The following is a 21,070-nucleotide window of genomic DNA, read 5'->3' as shown; positions in this document are numbered from 1 at the left end:
TTTAACCTCAACCCCACAACAGCCAATTTGCGCTCTGTGTTCGGTGTCTACTTCCAAGCACTGCACCACACACACCACGAACGTTTCAGTTCTTTGTCGCATCGCCGTGTTGCACCAAACAGAACGAGATCACCGAAGTCAACGCAGCGCTGTCGTGAACGTTGGCTTGTGGTTGCACACTCGTGGACCCTGTGACTCCCTTCGTTTTCAAAGCACACACGACGATTACGAATAATACTTTCGGTCCTCCGGGAACATCAGAGGGGCACTTCTCCGGTCACGTCTTCGCTATGCGCTCGCAAACCCCGCAGCTTCTCGTGTACCGTCAAACCAAAACAATACCGGCGCCATGTTTAGCGTGCGTTTTTGCCAGATCTTACGGGAAGTCGAGACGCTGCGTCGTTCAACTCAACAGCCAAGTCAACCCAAAAGAGCAAATCCAAGAGTGAGGGGCGGGGCGTAGCTCTCCTCCGCGGGGGTCGAAAGAACGGGAGTTTCAAATGTGGAGATGTTCTGACACCGACTAAATTACGTCCTGTGACGTAAATATTGCTAAAAAAATATTTTTTTCGCGGATCATTTGTTTTGTGACATGCTTGTCTCAATTAGGCTGTTCAAAAAAACACTTTTTTTTCTTTACAGTTACTCTTTAAGGCTCTAAAGACGCTTAGTGTGCCCCGTGCATGAACCAAGTAAACAAAATAATTTATTAATAGTCACAAAAACAATAATTAGAAAGATAAACATTAACTAGCAAGCGTGTACGTGTTTCTGGGATTTCCTTTCGTTAAAAAAACAACCGCATCTTTACGTGGTGAATGATGTTGATTGGGGCGAAGCTCTCGTGGTGCTTGTCTGCGTAGACGCTGAGCCGCAGCATGCCGACCCTTTCGTTCGTTTTCATCCATGTCACGCGGCGGTCAAATGCTCAAATGCGTATAGACCACTGATCTCCACTAGAGGGGGCTGGATGGCGCATTGAGCTAGGGTGCCTGCATGTCTGTCTGTCTCAGTGTGAAGACATCCATTGTTGCACTGAATGTGCCAGCGCGTGACGCTCTCGCGCACTCGGTGCATGACTTGGGCGGTAAAATGGCGTCTATGCATTAGCCAAAGCTACGCGCTCGAGCTGAGTGACACCGGATCGCGCGCACTTCAAAAGGCATGAAGAACAATTGAGCGGAAAAATGGCTGAGATGTCACCACTCAAGCAAAGGCGCGCGTGTGTATGAAGGCACTCTACATTGAGCAAACAGGTATGAGGCCACCGGAAGTGAGCGGCTTGCCCCGGAAGTGAGCGCTTGGCAGGCTTTGTAACCCTTTCGAGTGCTGGTTCGAAAAGTGTTGACGGCGCTGGATTTTCGATTGTTCCCTCAAGAGAGCCTGCTTGTTGCGTAGTAAGAGCGCGTGCGGACCCGAGAAGTATCATGGGAAGCCATGCAATGTAAACATTTTGAGATTCTAGTTGATCAAATTGTGAATATGTCCCAAGTTCAAATGCCTCATTCTCGGGATTTAATCCAGAACGGGAGTATTAAAACCACATCAAAGACACAAAAAAAACATGGTCCAAAATATCGACTGAATGCACTAGGAAGCCCAGCGCACGCCCGACTTCCGGGACAAGCACCGAACTTCCGGTGGCTTCACTTGCGCCGGGCTCGGAGAGCAGCTAAGAGCCATCCAGCCCCCTATAGTAGAGATCAGTGGTATAGACGCTTTGCAGCAGCTCTGCATGGGCGCTGCCATAACCGACCTTTAGTCTGTCTGTGCTGGAAAAAGCGGTGGAGAAACTGCATCGTGACGTCGCCGGTGGGAGGAGCCTCATCTCCATCGCCAACAGACTACATCGGAAGAGAACTGCACCGTCACGTGTCCGGTGACGTCGCCAAACCGTGGCGATTGAGTTGAAACTACATCGTTCCTTTTTTCTCTACAGGAAATTTCAGAGAATAGCCGAGTAGGCTAGCGCACACCAGCTCGGAGCACGTGGAGCGAAAGCTCGCGCTGCAGAACCCCGGGATCGTGGATTCAATCCCCGCTCCTGCCCGTTTCGATCTGCTGGATGAGCATCGTACCGGCGTGCGGTAGTGTACTGCGTGATGCACGTTAAAGACCCCAGGCTGGCAGTCGTACTTCACTGGCTAAATTGCTTATCTACAGTGGGTACCAATGTCGCCATGTTCAGGCAAACTAACCTCCTGCTGTATAAACAACTAACGACAAACTTTTCCTGTTGACTACGTTTGACTGCGTTAGTGCAACTTCTCTCGTGCTGCACGAGAAAGAAAAAATGTTCCTTCGGAGGTTAAATTTTCGGTGAAGTAGTAAGCAAAAAGGAAGAAAAGAGAATATTTCCCTCAAGTTGGGTTCGTAGTAGAAGAGGAGGAAGAAGAAAATCAGTTGTTAGTCCCATGGTGTGTATGGTCTTTTCTTTATGTGTATGTTTATTCTAGTTCAGCTGGCCTGACCTGAAGTAGTTGCTTTAAAATAAAGCATATATCTCTCTCTATCCACCTGAAGTATGAACGAACAAGCTCAACTTAAGCCTGTTGCCGTTGCTTGCTTGGCATTTCGCTCAGCCAAATGGCTTATATGGGGTGCACTCAACTAAAAACACAATCGTGTTAAATCGTGTAAGAGTACAGTATTTAGAACATTTATCGATGACGCCGCTGAACTTGCATCGCTCGAAGGACTTCCTTTTTGTGAGCGCCTTCTCTGCTTGAGTTTGTTGGAAAGACAGCCACTTCGATCCGACGCAATCGATGATAGCGTTGGTGACATCAACAAGTACGCGACTCACAGAGCACTGGAGAACACCAATGTTTTCGTCGCTCCCGACGGTTCCCTGGAAGCCACCAGCGGCGTAAAAGCGTAGAGCTGCGAGGACTTGTTCGACCGTCAGCACACGGGGCACTTCAAGACAACGCTGTAGCTTTCTGCGAAGCTGGTCACACAGCCAGCGAGTCACCCCTTTGGTCAGCCGGTATTCGCCCACAAACCTCCCATTGCTCGTCTCGAAAGCATCCCGGTGATCTCTAAAAACTCGATCCGCTGGCGAACCCAACAGTAGAGATGCATATGTTAGGGTCGCCATCTTTTACGATGCAGATTGATCTTCGGCTTCTCATCGACCACTCAGTTAACTGCATCGTCAAAGTGCATCGTGACGACATTTCGACGTCACCACCAACTGCATCGTTTTACGAGCATAGCCCGAACTGCATAGGGAAAAACTACATTTCAACGTCATGTCACGTGACCCGAGAGAAGAGCCAATCAGTGCCCGATGCAGTTATCTAAATCATTCAGTTTGCGTTCCAGCATAAATAGACAGTTTTTGTTTCCTCTTATTCCGTTCGCTTCACTTCGTCATTAACTTAGCAGGCCGGTCATTGCCCTTTTAGATTCTACCGTGTCCTTGCCCCCATCATTGGTCTTTCTGCAGACTCGTCAACGCCCGTCTTTGATGGCTCGGTTTCTCGGTAAAACAAGAGAAGGTCAGCAATGGTGGATGTAATTTGGCGCGTGTGTAAAGAGTCTATGTATATAACCGCGTTTCATATCACGCATTCTCTTTCTGACATGGATGAAAACGAACGAAAGGCTCGGTCGGCATGCTGCGGCTCAGGGTCTACGTAGGGTGCCTCAATGTCCTTCTGTTTAGGGTGATGCCATCCTTTGTAGCACCCGATGCCGACAGCACGCGCTCACGGGTAAAATACAAAGAAATCGACGAAAACAAAATGTCGCCGTAGCACAGTCAGCGCCACGAGCGCGTGCAAAGACACGTTCTTTCACGCGCTTCTGAACAAAAAATAAAAATAAAAGTGTGAGACAAAATGGCCAGATATCTTCACCTTAAGCAAAGCGCACATGAAGGCACCCTAGGTCTACGCAGACAAGCACCACCAGAGCTTCGCCCCAATCAACATCATTCACCACGTGGAGATGCATTTTTTTTTTGCTTTACACGAGCCGGGAGCACGTCCTCACGTACTCCTGAGCACTTGAGCGCGTGAGCTCACGAGCAGGAGCACGTGCACCCGACGGCGGACAGACATACGGATATGGATAGCCCCTAAGGAGCTTCGCCCCGAAAATTATTGTTTTTTTACAGTAAGTTTTGTGTTTCTCGGTGTTTGCTTGTAGTGTCAGAAAAAACAAGGACATTTATTGGGGCGTGTTTGAGAAAAGAAAGCACACAGGCCAGCGATATCTACACCTGTAGGGAACAATCATGTGTAGCCAGATTACTTGGAAGGAGTCTCAGCACCAACTAGATAAGAAACAAAAAATGATAAGTGTGGTTTCTGAAAAAAAAAAACAAAAACAAAACAGCTTTGCGAAAAAGTTGAAAGGGGGCTGTGTTCCGCTTTGACGCGCAGTAAAACAACAGATGCCAGATATTCACTCGAAGCTTGTATTTATGAGGACAACTCCAAGCCTGAAATTGCTTTTTTTTATTTTCTCCCAACCCCCCCCCTCCCCCCCCCCCCCCCAGAAAAAAAAAAAAGAAATGACGCAGGGTTTCCTGATCATTACCGAAGACACGGAACCCTTTTTCTTATTAATATTTGCCATAATCGAAACCGTCGTGGCTTAATTCGCCTTTAACAAACTGCTTGAGCGGTCAGGTTTCGACAGCTACTAGAGGGAACATGAAAACGAATCGTATTTTACTGTTAGCAGAGGTTAAAATCAAAAACTTCTAAAAGAGAAACCAAAAGTATTTGTGGAGCATGACGGATACAAAAAGTGTTAAATAACTTACGTGGTGCTGCGAATCTTCTCGGAAGACACATGGAAAACGGTTCGGTTCTGCATGGAAACAACAATTGACAGGCGTATTTTTGTTTTTACTTACAGAAAAATTGCACCGCCTTGAGTCATTATTGGAAGTGTGGGTTACATATTTTTTGTAAGACCACTTGTAATACAAAGATTCATTATATTTCTATAAAGAATAATATAATATTAAAAAAAAAACTGAGCATCAGAGAGCACCTTAAAAATTTGCCTTGAACAGATTTATCTGCAACCTAATCCACTCTTAAATGGTTTTCAAGACGAAGGAATAAGCGAAAGGATCAGTCTGATTTTGTGTGTTTGACCGTTTGACCTGTTCTTTGAAACACATAAAATGGTTTATGTAAAAAAAAGTATCTCTATTGATCGATAACTTATCGTTGCGGATGTCACCTAAAAATTCTCCCTAAAAGGCTTTCTGTGTTCATTGAGTTTTTTTCCAGTGTAGGACCTCCTTTATGCTAGTGACACTTGCTCCAAGTACACATTTGTTTTATACAAATCTAGCTTTGATTTAGTAACAGAGCTATATACACTCAGTAGCTTATCACGGCAACGCCAAAGGGCATATTTTCGTGACTTCATATCAACGATGGAGCTCGACAATAATCTGGGTACTGCGGGCGCTATTTTACTTGCTCTTCAAATTTATAACTTTTGCGCCAAAGCGGGCGCAAGGCCCAATTGCTGCAAAGAAAGCAAATATAGTTCAGCATTTTTTGAAAATAATATTTAGCACAGACTAAAGGTGCATCCCTATTTAAATTATCCCTTTAGCACTGATGTGTAATGGGACCTGCTCTTCCCTTTAAGCCTTCAACCCATCAGACCCCTTCAGCCGTTCAAACCCCTTCGGCCACTTAAAATGAATCAGCCTCTCAAACCCTTCGGTCGTTGACACCTCAAAATGTTTACAACTTTTTAGACGCCCAAATGACGTGAATCATAAAAAAAACAGTAGTTTAAAACGTGATTGGAAGTTTAATATAGTCCGTCTTTTATATTTATGTTGAAAGTAAGAAAGACAAGAACCAACGTGTACTCAAATCCGGGAGCAAACAGCTATACACAGAAGCTATCAGGTCAAATGGCGGCAATTGAGTTTCTTGTCGACAAGCAATATACTTAGGGGTAGTCAATGCCGCTGGATAAATTCCTGAGATGTACGACAGCTCAACTCTTGAAACCTAGCTGGTGCTCCGCACGCATACTACATTTTCATGGATGCGACAATAGTGCATCGAATCCAGTTTGCACACCGGATCATCCAATTCTCATTTCGCTAGCCAAGCTCATGTAGCGTAGTTGTCCGATCAAATCCATCTGAAGAATGTGGTTTGATATTTTCAACCCAAAGCCGCTATAAGCGAGACTTTTGTAAAGTCTAGCGAGTCGACTCGAATGAGTGAAAAGCGGGGATGGGAGAGGGAGAGAACGAAAGGCTAGATGACTTTCAATGTTGCTCCCCCCACCTTGTGCCAGCGTCCAGACCACGTCGTCGCCGATAAACTCCTCTACTTCCCATCCCCCCGACGCCGCAATATCCGACACGCTGGTCAAACCGGAAACGACTGACAGGTTACCTGGGTTATGCAGTAATCCTTCGACACGAGGTGTCGCCGTAATTAAAGTGGACACAATGCGCTAGCTAATTCAATCATTACGGTTGCATCCATGTAAACCTACACACTCTCAGTAGCACTTTTAACAAAAACCACGAACGCAAACCAACATCCGATGCTGTTGATGAAATCCTGAGCGCGATCACAATGCCGTTTCTGGTGACATAACGGTGGCGTCTCCGGTGTCTTTGTCGCTCGCTAGGCGAGTTTCTGAATCCGGCCGGGAAGAGAGGCGCAAGAAACAAGGCACTAAAAGACCTTCTCCCTTATCCACACGCCGAACTGCTTTAGAAGAAATATCTAACGCGTGAGACGGAAAGACAACACTGAGCGAGCGTTCGTTGCGGCCCCCGATATAAAATTGTAAAGCGACTTCCCCGACGCATATATTGTCACAAATGACAAGTGATGAGGCGGCGAATGACTGAGTTAACTGAACGTTTAATGGGGTGAACTTGTGCCCGAAAATAAAGAAAAAGGAAACTGAAGATAACAGCAGAGCGTCGCGGGCGTCGAAGTCGGCGTAAGAACAGAGACGAAACCGCTGGGGCGAGACTGCCTCCGACTTGGCACGCGGAGCCCCTTTTGTACATGCGTGGCCTTCTGGAACATTCATTGTAGAAGGCTTGATGTGCCGCACATTCCAACCTCGATTCAGCAAGGCGGTTCTCTAATTTACCAGAACATCACATTCCACAGTCAACAAAACGCGTAGACGCGGCCAGGAATCGAACCCCAGCCTTCTGCGTGAAAGGCAAGCGCAATAACCGTTAGGCCACGGGCGCGCTGCCAACTTCGGCAGCTGCGCCCGCGGGAATATCCTGAAGGGCCTCGTGATCTCTCCCACATACTTCTTAAAACTATTTTGGTATGTCATGTGCTTTCGCAGAAAGAATTTTGACCTCTCAAAACAATGGCTGGCCTCTCACACCCTTAAGGAAATCTTGAATGGTACGTCATGCCTCTTAAAAACCTCGATGGACATTTCCGACCTCTCAGAATATTTCACATGGTACTTCAAGACTTTTCACAAATCCTGGTGTGTTTTACAGACGGTTGTTTAATAGGTTTGGAGACATGTAATCTCATTTTCTTCGAGCATAGGGTTAGCGGCAGTGCGTGTACGCATGCTATTGGGATCACTCCTAGTTGTTGGTATTTCGTGGATAATTGAAAAGTACTAAGGTGGGAGAAATGGGCGAGTTAGTAAATGTTATACATGTTGAAAATAGCTCAAATGACGAAGACGATGGGATAAAACATACACGACAGGACGAAGCTGTCGTGTATGTTTCAATGAAAACATTTCTACCTAAGGGGCCACTGATCTAAGCACAAATAAAATAGATATTAGACTTACACTTGTTTTCAATTATTACGAGTGTTTTACGGCTTTTTCACCCTCAATAATGAACTCGTCACGTGCCGAATTTAAGGGAAATTTAGTGCGGGCACATATAGATTAGACATTTTAGAGCGCAGCTCTTAGGCGCCCGTTTCCGGCTTGAGCGGCGTCGGCGTCGCCGTCGACCCCTGCCCCCAAGGTCACGTGACCCTTTACCCCCCTGAAAACACGTGACTCTCAGTACCCTTCCTTCCTCCTCCTCAAGAGATGCACTCTAATTCGGCGTTACAGGGAGTTGCAAATGGCTTTCATTTTTTTCCCCTATAAGTTAGGAACCTCTCTGGGAGGCATGAGAAAAATGTATAGTTTTGGTAACCTTTCAAAAGCTCTCGTTGAGAATGGAGGAATAAAAACATTGCATACTTTGTTTCGAGAACACGCACAGTAATTGTCGTCTCTTTATTATCCAGTGAGCATCATAAATAATTTAGAATAATTGGTACCTAGGGTACGGGCACTGCTACGCGAAGTCACAATGTATCAAATATTAGAGCACTAGCCAACTTTTATTCAAAGGAACTCCGAATAAATCCTCAGACCTTATACGAAGATTAGTCAGCTTCACATTGCGGAATTTCAATAAACCATAATGAGCAACGTGCGCTATTAGACAACAATGAAATAAAAGTTATGATATTCTTCAAAAAGGTAGTCATTAAGGAAATAAAATAAGCTTGTAAAAAAAAAAAAAGACCACGAGCACTAGCCAAATAAAAACAGTGGTGACTACAGTTTTCGAAAGCAAGGTGCTGAGTACGGTTTTACGTGGTAGCAGTTAATGAAACAGCGCACAAAACAACGAGGATTGAAGAGAAGCACACAGGACAAGCGCGGATCCTGTGCACTTTTCTGCTGTTTGTTTGTTTTGTGCGCTGCTTCGTATATTGCTTAAATGTGAAACAACTCGTTCACATAGCCACTCTGATTTAATGTTCAAGTTAAGCACGTCCTAAAAGTTCTTTATATAGATGGATGGATGTTAATGGCTATACCCCTTGAAACGGGCGGTGGCATGCGCCACCTAGCCCAAGTCTAAAACGGCAAGCATTTGATTCCTCCCGCCCTTCTAAGCCGATTTTATCGCCGTAACCATTGCCACTCAATGTGGAATATCACCAGGGCGACCTTAAGGAAGTCGGGCAAAAACAACAAGAAAACAAAAAATCCCCCGCCTCTTTTTTGCGGTGAGGGAGTCGCCAATTTCCTTCTGGTCAAGTCTTCTTTTTCTTCTGCTTCGTTCATTTTGTACTTTGTCCTCTTTTTCTTATCTAAATGGACATTTGCATCCCGCAGGAAGTTCTTTTCACTTTACTGTAGGCTGACTGAAGGCTAACGGCAGCAATTTCTTTTTCTTCTGTAGCTAAGGTCTCTGAAATTGGTCTTGGGACCCGGGTTTTGTGGTGTCCTAGGATGAATGTCAGTTCGAGCTTGACCTGGCACTTGCATTCTTTAAATGAGCAGCTAAGTGTCGAGGTGCTGTTAGGTTTTTTTAGGTTTCCTGCATGTTCACCTGCTCGGTCGTTGATGCAACGTCCCGTTTGCCGAATGTAGGTACGTCCACGCGACAGCGGTATGTTGGAGATCACTTTTTGGCATGGGACGTACTTTGTCTTGTTTTTGTTGTTATAGGTGTTTGTCCTGTTGGCTTGCGCTTGATTAACCTTCCGGCTCGTCGCCTATCCAGCGTTGGGTGCCTAGTCCACCTCTTTCACGTCTTGCAATCTTTTTTTACCTATGGGTTACCCCATAAATATATGAAACCACCACGAAAGGCTGTTGTGGAATCTTCTTTTGTGTGTGGGAGTCAGTGCTTATTTATAAGTTCAACTAGTCCATTTAAAGAAGAAAACTTTTTATAGAGTCATGACATATTTAACGAACACAAGAAGGCGTTAATAGGTCCACAGGCACAGTGCTATCATCCTACGTGAACGAACTGGTCACCTGACAAAGACGGGAAAAAAATCGCCGTAGAATAAAACGACGCTGCTGTGTTCTTTATTCTTTTTTTTCTTGTGTCCAGGAACCGCCGAGGCCTGAATGCTGGTACACACAAATACACTTTTTGTACAAAAAGGAAACACAAAAACAGTGATCCTAATAAAGCTGAATGCTTATGGTATTTTTAAACGAGCGTTTACTGTCGAAGATATAAATCTCCGCGTTGAGTATATTAAAAAATATTTTGAATACGCAACGTGAGGGAAAGTGAACAAAGGTCTTGCACATTGAACGTGTTGGGGTTGCGACTGCTCACACGTGGAATGGATAAAGAGAGCAGAGACACAAGTTCAGAACAACTTAATGTTCCATGCACAGCTTGGTGCAAAAATGCATAATCTCGAAAATTTCGCCGAGCTACTAATGCCTGCTAATTCATCCTGTGTAACATTGACTCGTGACTAAAAAAAAATCCGGCGATTGTAATAACGTTCGTACACAATGCGTGCCAGCTTCCTCTGAACATGTTCTAACCTCTCAGAGCCTGCCACACTCAAACAATTGTACACCACGGAGCCGAACTCAAGTTTTGAACGAACAATAGAGGTGCGAAGCCTGACAAGACACGAGCGCTCCTTGAAATCGTGGGTTATTCTCGAAAACAAACCCAAAAGTCTCAAGCATGAACTCACCAAATTTGACAAATGTGAATTAAAACTGAGGGTGGAGTCCACATAGACGCCCAAATCCCGCACACAATCCACTAGACGGAATGGTTCATTATTTAGCTTATACAAAAAATTAAGAACACATTTTTAAGTGATAAGAAAATGACAAGCGTTTTTTTCCTATTTAAACGCAAGTTTTGCATCTCACATCATAACGAGATTGCAGATATGTCTTTTTGCAAAAGTTCGCAATCGGCGTCCGATTCGATATGTCTGTAGATCTTGATGTCATCGCGAACTGGAGCAATTTGAAATGTTATACACAACGATAAATGTCATTAGCAAAAATATTAAATAGCAAAGGTCCCAGCGTTGAACCCTGGGGAACACCAGGGTCGCTAAACCCGTGGAACAAAACATTCTTTGCTTTCTGACGTAACGGGGGGAGTGACCAAAAGAACGCCTCAAAGCTTCCTCCTCCCTGCGCGCGCTCAACCTCGCAACTTTTGACCATCGAGGGACGAAAAATCCCCCGCGATCCCTAGGCGGTGCACGAGAGCACGAGACAGCGCGGGGAGGCCAGCGTTCACGCCGCTCGCTGTGCGTCGACTTTGGGCTCTGTAGCGCCGTTGGGCCGAAATTCGATCCCGTCGCTTTTTGCTCAGACGATAAGAGAGAGCAGACGACGGGAGTTCGTCTGGTACGATAAGGCATTCGCACAGGGGAACCGAAAGAAAAAGTAGATATTCTGCTCGAAATCGCGTCCTGCGAGCCACAAACTCAAACGCGAGCTTGAATTTTAAGCGTCTGATATTTCACGAAGAGATGAATCGACGACCCGTGCTTTACTTGCAAAATTTGAGTCGCTATATTGCCGCACAGACACTGAAACCTACCAGTGTGTAATGAAAGGCTGAGGACAAACACAGAGGCCGCGAGATCTCACATCATCCGTGTGCGGGTGAAAAGTGGAACATTTGTCGACAAAGCTCCCAGAGCAGAAACCTGTGACGCATTCACTCAGCGTCCGGGAAAGCTAAACATGGAGACGTTAACCGAGGCTTGAGCAAAATCATATTTGAGCGTCAGCTATCTTGACCCGTTGTATTTTGTTTGAGAAAGCTCTCGTTCTCAACTCTCTCACCAGTGAAATAAAACGTCTTACGAAACGTATTGCTTGATATTCTAGCGAACTAATACCCCTGTCAGACGGGCTAGTTTAGTGTCACTACAAGCGAGTGCACTTCGCGCTTAGTGTCATTTCTGTAGTGTGCCACACGGCTCCTTCCTGAGGAACGCACTTCGCTTGGAGTGAGTTTGACGAACTCACTTCGCTCGATCGAGCGCGTGGAATCAGTAGGAGTGTTTCAACAGTAAAACATATCAACACAGAAACCAAAAGTGTTGCGTAAGTTTTATTTTATAAAGAAAAATAAATTGGTGAAAGAGACGACATGTAAAAAAGTGGCATTGCAAAAAAAAAAAAAAAAATAGTGGGGTGGATTTGGAGTTTAGGCTGATCTGAATCAAGATTAGCGGAGCGCTGAATGGATAAAAGACGACGACAAAGTCAGTCATTCATGGCTATCTTGGTTAGCAGAGAATGATAAAACCTACTTTTGTTTCAGCATGTAACTATTCTAGACAACACGATAATTATGATTTGATTAGGCAGTGTCAGGGGCCTCCTCTTAGACTTCCGTGGAACGAAGCCGAACGCCAAAGTTGGATATGCTTCGTTCTTTATCTTGGCTTGCAATGATCGATCAGAATCAACCAATTGGCATAAAAATCGTTCATTAATGTAACGTTGTTTTAGAGTACAGCTCCTAGGCACCCGTTTCTGTGTTGAGCGGCGTCGGCCTAACCGCGCGTTGCATTAAGGGCTGTTCCCAAAATTACGTCACATGTGACGTCACGTGTGTCGTCACGTGTGACGTCACAAGGGTAAAATTTTCCTGCTAAATTTCGCGGTAAAAGTTTTTGCTAAGTTTGGCGGAAATTTTTTTTGTTAAATTTAGAGGAAAAACTTTGCCCGTGTGACGTCACGTGACGTCACACTTAAAATTTCAGATGACGTGTCATGTGACGTCACACGTCAATTCAGCGGGAAATTTTTCCGGCTAAATTTAGCGGGAAATTTAGCGAAATTTTTAGGCTAAGTGGGATGGGAACAGGAGAGGAGGATGGGAGGGTACGGAGGGGGAGCAGCTGGTATACCCTCCACTTCGTACTCTTCCTCCCTCCTCCTGAAGAGCTGCGCTCCAATTCGGCATTACAGAGAATTGTAAACGTCAAATTTTTTTAACGTGTCTTTATTAAGGGGTATCGGTGGCCGAGTTGGCAAGCGCCCACCTGATCGAAGTACGTGGAGAGAAAGCTCGCGCTGGAGAAGAACCCAGTGATCCTGAGCTCAATCCCCCAGCCCTGCCCGAAGAACACACTTCCAATGAAGTGAGTTCGGGGAGCACACTACGCTCGCTCCGGTAGACCGAGTGTGTAATCTCGATAGCAGTGTTCAAGGAGTTAAAATAATAGAAGAAATTAACGCTGTGTAAAATTAGTATTATTTTGATAGGAGTAATATTAGATGCGCACTTGTTTCCTGCTGGCAGGAAAGTAGTGCATTGTAAAAAAACAAGCGGCTAATCTAGTTTTCAACCTTGGCCCCTGCGCGACGGCCAGCGACGGCCAGGAGGCACCTGCAAGACTCCACCAGGAATCTGAAGGTGGCAGGAGAGACGCGAAAGGCTTGCTTGAAATAGAACTCGCCCAAATGGGGCAATGTGTCTTCGAACCACCGTTCGTTCCTCTGGAAAGTCCACCGTTCTCGAATAATCACGGGTAGGTTGTCGGTCATTAGAGCGGCTATGGTGAAGGCATTGGCCGGCAGCTGCTGATCGATGTCACTTGAAATTCTTGCCTGTGAGTCAGCATCCAGGTCCAGCTGCCTCTTATCTGAAAGGCGTTGGGCTCTCACGGAGAAAAGTGCCCCAACCACGCGCTTCCACTGTCCAACATCGCGGATATCGCCCTCCAGCTCGTCCTCCACAGACTCCATGATGTTTCATTGTGACGAGTGGCGAGTGGCCGAGTGGGCTCGCGCACACCAGCTTGGAGCACGCGAAGCGAAAGCTCGCGCTGCAGAACACAGGAATCCTGGGTTCAATCCCTACTTCTGCTCGTTTCAATCTATACACCGTTTCACCTCATGTTGTGCCGCAGCGAAGGCTAGATGCGCGAGCTCATAGCGTTGGGAGCTACTCTTAACGCACAAGAGCTTGTGCCGCCGAGATGTGCCCTAGAGCAAGGAGCTCGCTCTTGTAGCCTTTCCTGCGGTACATCATAAGGTAAAACAGAGTATCGTACCGTCGTGCGGACATGTATCACTGGCTTGAAATGGCTGATCGTAATGATCAAATTGGATTTAAATTAAGATTCAAACTCGTGACTTAGCGCAACAATGTGCGGTAACGTGTTTCTAATAAGACGACGAAGTTATTTATGAAAAAATGCGTATGCACTGTAATATGTTGCGTGCCCATTACTTACCCATCGTTATTGCCATCATTTTGGAGTGACACTAAGTTTTCCCGTGTAGCACCAACACACTTGGAGTGTGTTTCGACGGGTTGAAGTGCACTCGCTTGTAGTGACACTAAACTAGCCCGTCTGACAGGGGTATAAATTTAAGCCGTATATTTTCAGTGGTTCACTCATAATACCATACTTAAAACTAAGAAAGCTCTTGCGCGTACAGTGTCGTCAATTTTTTTTAGTGCATGATGTTTTGTAGCCAGCAGGTTTCGAAAACTTAGGCAGTCTGTAAATATCTCTAACAGCCGAGTTGCTTAAATGGAAATCATCGCAAGTATAAGTTACACGTTGCACCAACCAACGTTTATAGATATACGATGGGAGCGACTGCACTCTCGCATTCCCACCCATCGCGTCGAACAAAAAGGCCGCTGTACTTCGTTTCAGCTTCGGTCCGAGCGCGGCCGATGTTATGATCCGAAGGGCCAATGAAACACCGCAAAAAGCGCAGCGTCATGGCGTGCTCTCTGCGCTTGATAAGACTAGCCGGCGGAGGAGCACGCACAGAGGGACGGCGAATACCGGCTGGTCCTATCAACCGCAGAGAGCACGCCATGACGTTTGCCTCTTTCGCTGTTTGATTGGCCCTTCGGTTCATAACATCGGCCGCACTCGGACCGAAGCTGAAACGAAGTATAGTTTCGGTTTGAGGTTGATATTTTCCACAACATCTATGGCGACAGCATCAGTCTGCACTCGGTACATTCGATAAGTTTGTTCGGGGCCGGTTCTCCGTGCAGAAGTCCGCGAGTGCAATGCATTAGGACTCTCACAGTGGAAGTCTGGATCCCGGATAAGCAGCCCGTCGCTGGCGTCATCGGCGGCCATTGCTTGACAACAGGCAATACACGCAAGTCTAAGGGAGAAACACGCAAAAATAGGAAGCTTGTACGCGGTTCTCGTGAGCGAGTATACTATGACGTGCTGCGATCATTATATCGGGTGCTTGGAGATCAAATGGACATTCGTCAAGCGTTCGAACACCGATCTAAAATAAAAATGCGCCAGAGCACCACCTACTTTACCGACGTCACATGCTTCGGTTGCTAAATAAATGACACATTAAGCGACTGGACGGCGCGCTCCGAGTTTCAGTTTGTCACGGAAGCCCTCACAGCAGTTCAAAGAAAAGGCTGTCACCAGAAGTACTATGTACAAGCGGTTATTACGACGCAAATGTCCTCAGTAGAGATCTTCTAACTTATCGTTTGCTGAGCTCTGATGACTTCGAGATCACGAATGACTCCACAATAACGCTCGGTAACCACTGTCTCATTAAACACATCACAGTTAACGCCCAACAAAGTCGCCCTTAAAGAAGATTGTTATTCTAACGCATTTAATATTCTTGTGCACAATATTAACTGTTATTTACGGAAAACACGATAGAAGTTTCATGGTCGGGAGCAACCTACTAACGTAATAAAACAGAGTTTTCCCGTTTCCCGTATAGCAAGCATTAGCCCGTGTCAAGCGATGACTGCCGGTGGTGCCGCTCGACCCGAGCAATACAGGCCTCTACCCATGATCCAGACCACTAAGATATCAGTGGTGCCAGTGCTATTAGACATAAATACTTTCTTTCCATTCAGTTTTCGCGATGACAACGTAAACAGCACCACATTGTCAAATCCCGAAGCCTGTCGTCTGCAGCCTCTGCAGCTTCACTCGGAAGTACCAAAGCGCCACCACGCGGGACAGGCTTGATCAGAGTTTCAGTGGTTTCAGTTTCGTTTTTCACTACGTCGCCTTGGCGGCTCAGGCATGCAAACTTTTTTCAGATAATATTTTCAGTGGAAATTTTGGTGGAAAACGCGGCACGAGTCCTGTCGACGCACCCAACGACGCCAGTAAGAATGTCGCCGACTCGGCCGAAGTCCTCCTTGGTGGCGGCCTTGCTTTCCGCATGGAAGTTAGTCAAACGGCTGCCGATGCCCTCGACGATGACAGCCGCAACAGCTCTGACAGCTCGGCTCACAGTCATCTGGGAGACTGACAGGTGCTAGTCACTCGCCTCATGCCTTGAAAGCTATCGGTTAGGAAGAACCGGAGCGCACAGACAACTTTCTGTTCCACAGTCATGGTATACGCGATTGTCCGCCGCCTCCGGAGTCCGGGCACCAAACGAAGCTCTTCGCACAGCCAACACACAACGGCCTTCGATAGCCGGTACTGTCGCCGAAAGTCGTCGTCGGGGGTTGAATTGCGTCCCCGCGTCCCGGCGGTCCCGGTAGCAACGTCGACAGTGGCTTAAGATAAGCTCGGCCGCAGCGCACCACCATATTGACAAAGTTAACTTCGCCTCCATCCGAAGCGAAGAACTTTGCGAGAGCCGCGCTCAAACCGCGGCTCTCGCAAAGTTCTGAAACGTCACGTTGACGTCAGCGACAACTTCGACAAACGAGGTTCCGAATTATTTTCTTTTAGACAAACCTTAGGGGGATTCGGAGCTTCAACAGGTCGCCTAGGGACAACCTACAAAGCATTACGTTTTGCTTGGCGTGAGAATGTAAGGACGAGCGGGCGATACGTCATCGGCCGTTCAATCAGCGCGCTCCTCGCGCGCTCCTCGCGCGCTTCACGCGCGCCTCAACAACTTTGCTACATTCTGCCGATCTCAAAGAAATGATTGACACCTCTCTCGCCGCGACGTCAGAGTCGCGAGAGTTTTATTAGCGTGTTCCGCAAACCTGGGGGCCAACTTTGTGTTCGACGAGTTCAGCGACCCAGAAGGACTGATGTATGATCTTTATAACTCACCGCTAACACGAACTCTGTTAATGCGCCCAGTCAAGTATGTTTTAAGCCACAGACAAAATGGCAAAGACACTTCATATTCTGAAAGTTTATAAAGTAATAGCTCATAATGCACAAGGTCAAATGCCTTGCTCGGGTCAAAATAAATGGCGTCGACTTGACCACGGTTGGCGACGATGGAGCCAACGCAACTAAAATAGTTGGCCAAGTTTGTTTCCAGGAACCTAGACTTAATAAAGCCATGTTGTGATTCATTTAAATTTTTTTCAAATGACTAGAAAGATGAATTTCTGCTACGCTCTCAAAAATCTTTGAAAATGACGACAGTAATGACACAAGTCTATAGTTTGCAACATCTGACGAGTTCCCTGATTTGAAAGTTGGCACTACAACTGCTATCTTCCATTTTTCTGGAAAAATGCAATTTTCAAGTGACAAATTGAAAAGGTAAGTCAAGAAAGGTACAAAAGCATCCGAACAACCTTTAACAATAAATGATGACATGGTATCAAAACAGGAAGAAAGTTTTGGTTTCGGACGTCTAAAGCAATTTTCCACTGCTGCATGATCAATGCTAAAAGGGCCCAGGACACTATCAGTCTTTGCAAAGACAGCACTGTTAAGCGCTTATCTGAAATAGTTTGTCCTAAAGATAAAAAACCGAGCCGGTTATGTAACGTCGGGACCTTCTGGTAGGATTTCGTTAGTGATTTTATTGAATTTTTTAAGTTGCAAGCGCGATTTGTTAATGTTTCCTTTCCAATAGTTATTGCTGCAGTCACCAGCGCGTAGTGTGCCCCTTCCTGATAAGTGAAAAAGGTGTACTGACTCAAACATCCCCACAAAGGAACACACTGCATGAGTCACTAAAGAAAACAATACTGCACTGGGGGATATCGGCGCCTGAGTATGTAATACATATGAGCACAACCCTCGGTAAAATGTAATACACTAAAATGTACCTATTGTGTGATTTGTACATGCAGTGAAAACATTATTTTTTTTTCTTTAGAAGAGTGGTAACTTGGGTAAGTTGAGGGATGCATTACTAACGATAAACAGGTCAAAATATCACGGAGGACAGGTTGAAGGAGTAGACACGTCAAAAACTGACTTACAACTGAATTATTATGATGAAGCATAAAACAATCGAGCCACCGAAAATACCAAAACGTAGAAGGGTGGTAAGCTAGGCTAGTTGGTAGGCATTATACATGGTTAAAGTCAGCGAAAAACGTGAGGAAACTAGAAGAATGCAAGAGACAGAGAGAGAGAAAGAGAGAAAGAGAAAATCGTTTTACTATTGAAATAATAATAAAATTCGGAGAGGGTTAGTCTAGCGGCCCACGGGTGGCCAAGCTGCGGCTCACGAGCCGCATGCGGCTCTTCGCCTTTTACAATGCGGCTCGCGGCTCCCTCCCTAACCTTCCTCCCCCTCCCCGCCCCCCCCCCCCCCCCCCCCACCCCTCGCCCGCCTCCCTGCCGGTCTAACGAGCACGTCCCAAAAAGAGGAATAGAACGCGTTTTAAATCGAAAGGCAGGTTGCGTTTTGGTTGTCTCGCGCTACTGCTACCTTACGTACAGTTGGACTGCTTTTGAATCAGATAGGTTGAAAGTAGTTCGAGTTTCGTCTATTGGTATAAACAAAAACGTGCCTCCGCCCCCCCCCCCCCCCCCCCCCCCCCCCGCGGCTCTTGGAAGTTGCGCGGTTTCGTTTGCGGCTCTTAGGCCGGGTCAGCCTGGCCACCCCTGGGCCTCTCTAGCCGATAAAGGTGACATTGTTCGCTCCGAAAAAGGGAAACAAAATGCTAAAAGAATAGATGAAGAGCGTAAAGAAAGAAAAGAATAAAGAGAAAGGTGAGAGGTGTAGAGTTATTCATCACGAAAGCACTTGCTTATGTTCATAACTTTAGAAAATTACTCTGTTTCTTATAGTTAACCCTGTAGCCCAGTGGCTTGAAGGAAGGTCAGCAATATCCTTTGAAGTAATTTCTTCCGTGCACGGGTACCAGAAGGGAAAATAATGCTTCCAACGTCTTCCACGTCGAAGTGGTCTTTTTAACTCTGATGCGAGGTCTTTCGTTTCCTTTTCAAATTTCTGGCAGTCTTCTAGGATATGGTTAATATCTTCGGTAACACCACATACGTTACAGGTGTCTGCATCACGTTTTTTTTTCCAGCGGTGAAGTAATTTTCCTGTACGCGCACTTCCTGTACTGGGGCGGAAGAGAAGTGTTGCTTCTGCTCATCGAAGACTTCCTGTTAGACACAGTTGGATAGGGGAAGAGAGCGTTATTTATAAATCACAGATGTGTTCATTTATAATTTGGTAATATTGCCGCGCTGGGTCACGGACTTGTAGAAGGTTCTCGTTTATTCTTGCTCCGGACACAACTTCTATCGTTTATCCCTGCATTTGTTGTTCTAGAAGGTGCGTGTTCATTCTCGCCTCGAGCGCGCTACGCTTTAACCTTCTCCACCGAATCTTCGAGATAGTGACTCACTCTAGATAAGAGGCCGCCCGCGACTTTGAGTCAGTTTTCGCCTCAGCGTTCGACTCTGCTGTCACGCCGACTTCAACGCCCGCGACGCTTTGCTTTCTTCTGTCTCCTTTTTATTTTTTGGGCAGAAGTTCGCCCTCATTAAACATTTTAGTTTTCCCCACTTATTCTTTGTTTCGCCTTGTCATTCGTGACATTTTGGTGGAGGTGCGGGGTATCGCATGGGGGGGGGGGTCAGTGCAGCGCTCCCCTCCTAAGGCCCGCAGTGCAAGTCCGATTCCAAGCCCGGTGAGAATACCACTCGACGCGAAACCTGAAACTCAGACAAGCCGCCGCACCAAGGGACTGGATCCTGAATACGGTTTGCTGCTGGACAAACCCAAGCCGAAGAAGACGACGATCGCCAACCAGTCGCCGACCCCCGCCACTCCTGCCGTTGTCTACCTGCCCGTCGCTCCTCGTACGCAGACTCCATTCCACGGCGATCCACGAGGATGTCGAAGACTGGATCAAGAACTACGAGCGTGTGGCGCGCCACAACGAATGGACTGCGAAGCAGTGCCTCCAGAACCTCTACTTTTCGCTGGAGGTTACTGCGAGGCATTGGTTCGAGAATCACGGGGCTTCGATTACGTCATGGGACATCTGTGTGGCCGAGTTGCAGCGGACGTTCGCCACTCTACACCGACGGGAGAGGGCTGAAGATCCCCTCCGGATTCGAACGCAGAGCCCCAATGAAAGCGTCACAAGCTTCGTAGAAGATGTCCTTCGCCTGAGCGCCCGTGCCGACCCACGAGCTACAGACGACAAGACGCTGCGGGTCTTCTTGCGCGGGGTGAGAGACGACATCTTTGGAGGCCTCGTGCGCAACCCGCCGGGCACCGTCGAAGCCTTCGTCACCGAGACGACAAACATCGAGCGCGCCCTCCAAGCGCGCGCATCCCACTACCAGCGACATCCAAGCGTCGCTGCAACCGCGTTGCTTAGCGGCAAAAACGCTCCTGGTACGGACATCCGCGAAATTATACGGGAGGTCGTGCGGGAGACCTCCCCTGGTTGTAATCGTCTCCCTCCTTGCGTTAGAGTGAACAGCACGGGCCGTGTATTTTATGAGGTGGCCGATGTTGGTAGTGAGGTGGTTGTCCGAGAGGTGCTGTCGGGTACCGGCGCATGGCTGCGTGAATTGCCTTGAATGAATACCAGTGGTGGCGATGTTTTGCCTTGTCAATGTCGGGAAAGGAGCGGTAGCCGCTGCTTCAGGTGTCGTCGTGGCCGGGGAGTAGACGTCGGGTTCATCCACTTAGGTGACCCAGTAACGGCGGGGGCCCGCGTCCTCGCGGGCCCCGCCGAGGGAGAGGAAGGACACCGGTGACTGTCTACTAGTTTATTTCAAATCCAAGGGTCAACTGTTCTAAATCGGTAGTAGCATGCACGACCTGAGCACGCGCCACTGCGAGTGGGGCACGCGCTTCTCTCGTTCGAAATTCGTGCCCCGACGACCGCTAACAACTGGAAACGTTGCGGCCTTTATTAGCTTCTTAGAAAATTTATTTCATTCTGTCAATGATGAAAGATGTCAGTTGTTCCTCGGTGGCGATTTCAATATAAATATGTTAGAAGACTCTCGCCTCAAAGATGAATTGATTGTTTTATTGACGTCTAATAGCTTTTGTAATGTGATTTTACCACCGACACGAATTACAAGCTCATCATCAACATTGATCGATCTTTTTGTGACCAACCATGATGAGAGCAATATCACTGCTG

At 46.8% G+C, this 21,070-nt stretch overlaps 1 protein-coding gene across 1 annotated transcript in view; it reads right to left on the bottom strand.

Moving 5' to 3' along the window:
* LOC8041303 (putative phosphoenolpyruvate synthase) overlaps nt 1-21,070 on the bottom strand; it is a 394,011-nt gene that overhangs the window by 254,449 nt on the left and 118,492 nt on the right. Inside the window, exon 8 of the mRNA XM_040214093.3 lies at nt 4,778-4,824. Coding sequence (XP_040070027.1) covers nt 4,778-4,824 — 47 coding nt within the window. The remainder of the gene's footprint in view (nt 1-4,777; nt 4,825-21,070) is intronic.

Source organism: Ixodes scapularis, unplaced genomic scaffold (genome assembly GCF_016920785.2).
Source record: "Ixodes scapularis isolate PalLabHiFi unplaced genomic scaffold, ASM1692078v2 PGA_scaffold8__174_contigs__length_109621045, whole genome shotgun sequence".
Lineage (NCBI taxonomy): Eukaryota > Metazoa > Arthropoda > Arachnida > Ixodida > Ixodidae > Ixodes > Ixodes scapularis.
Note: the sequence above shows the minus strand (reverse complement) of the source record. Positions and strands in the feature narration are given on the sequence as shown.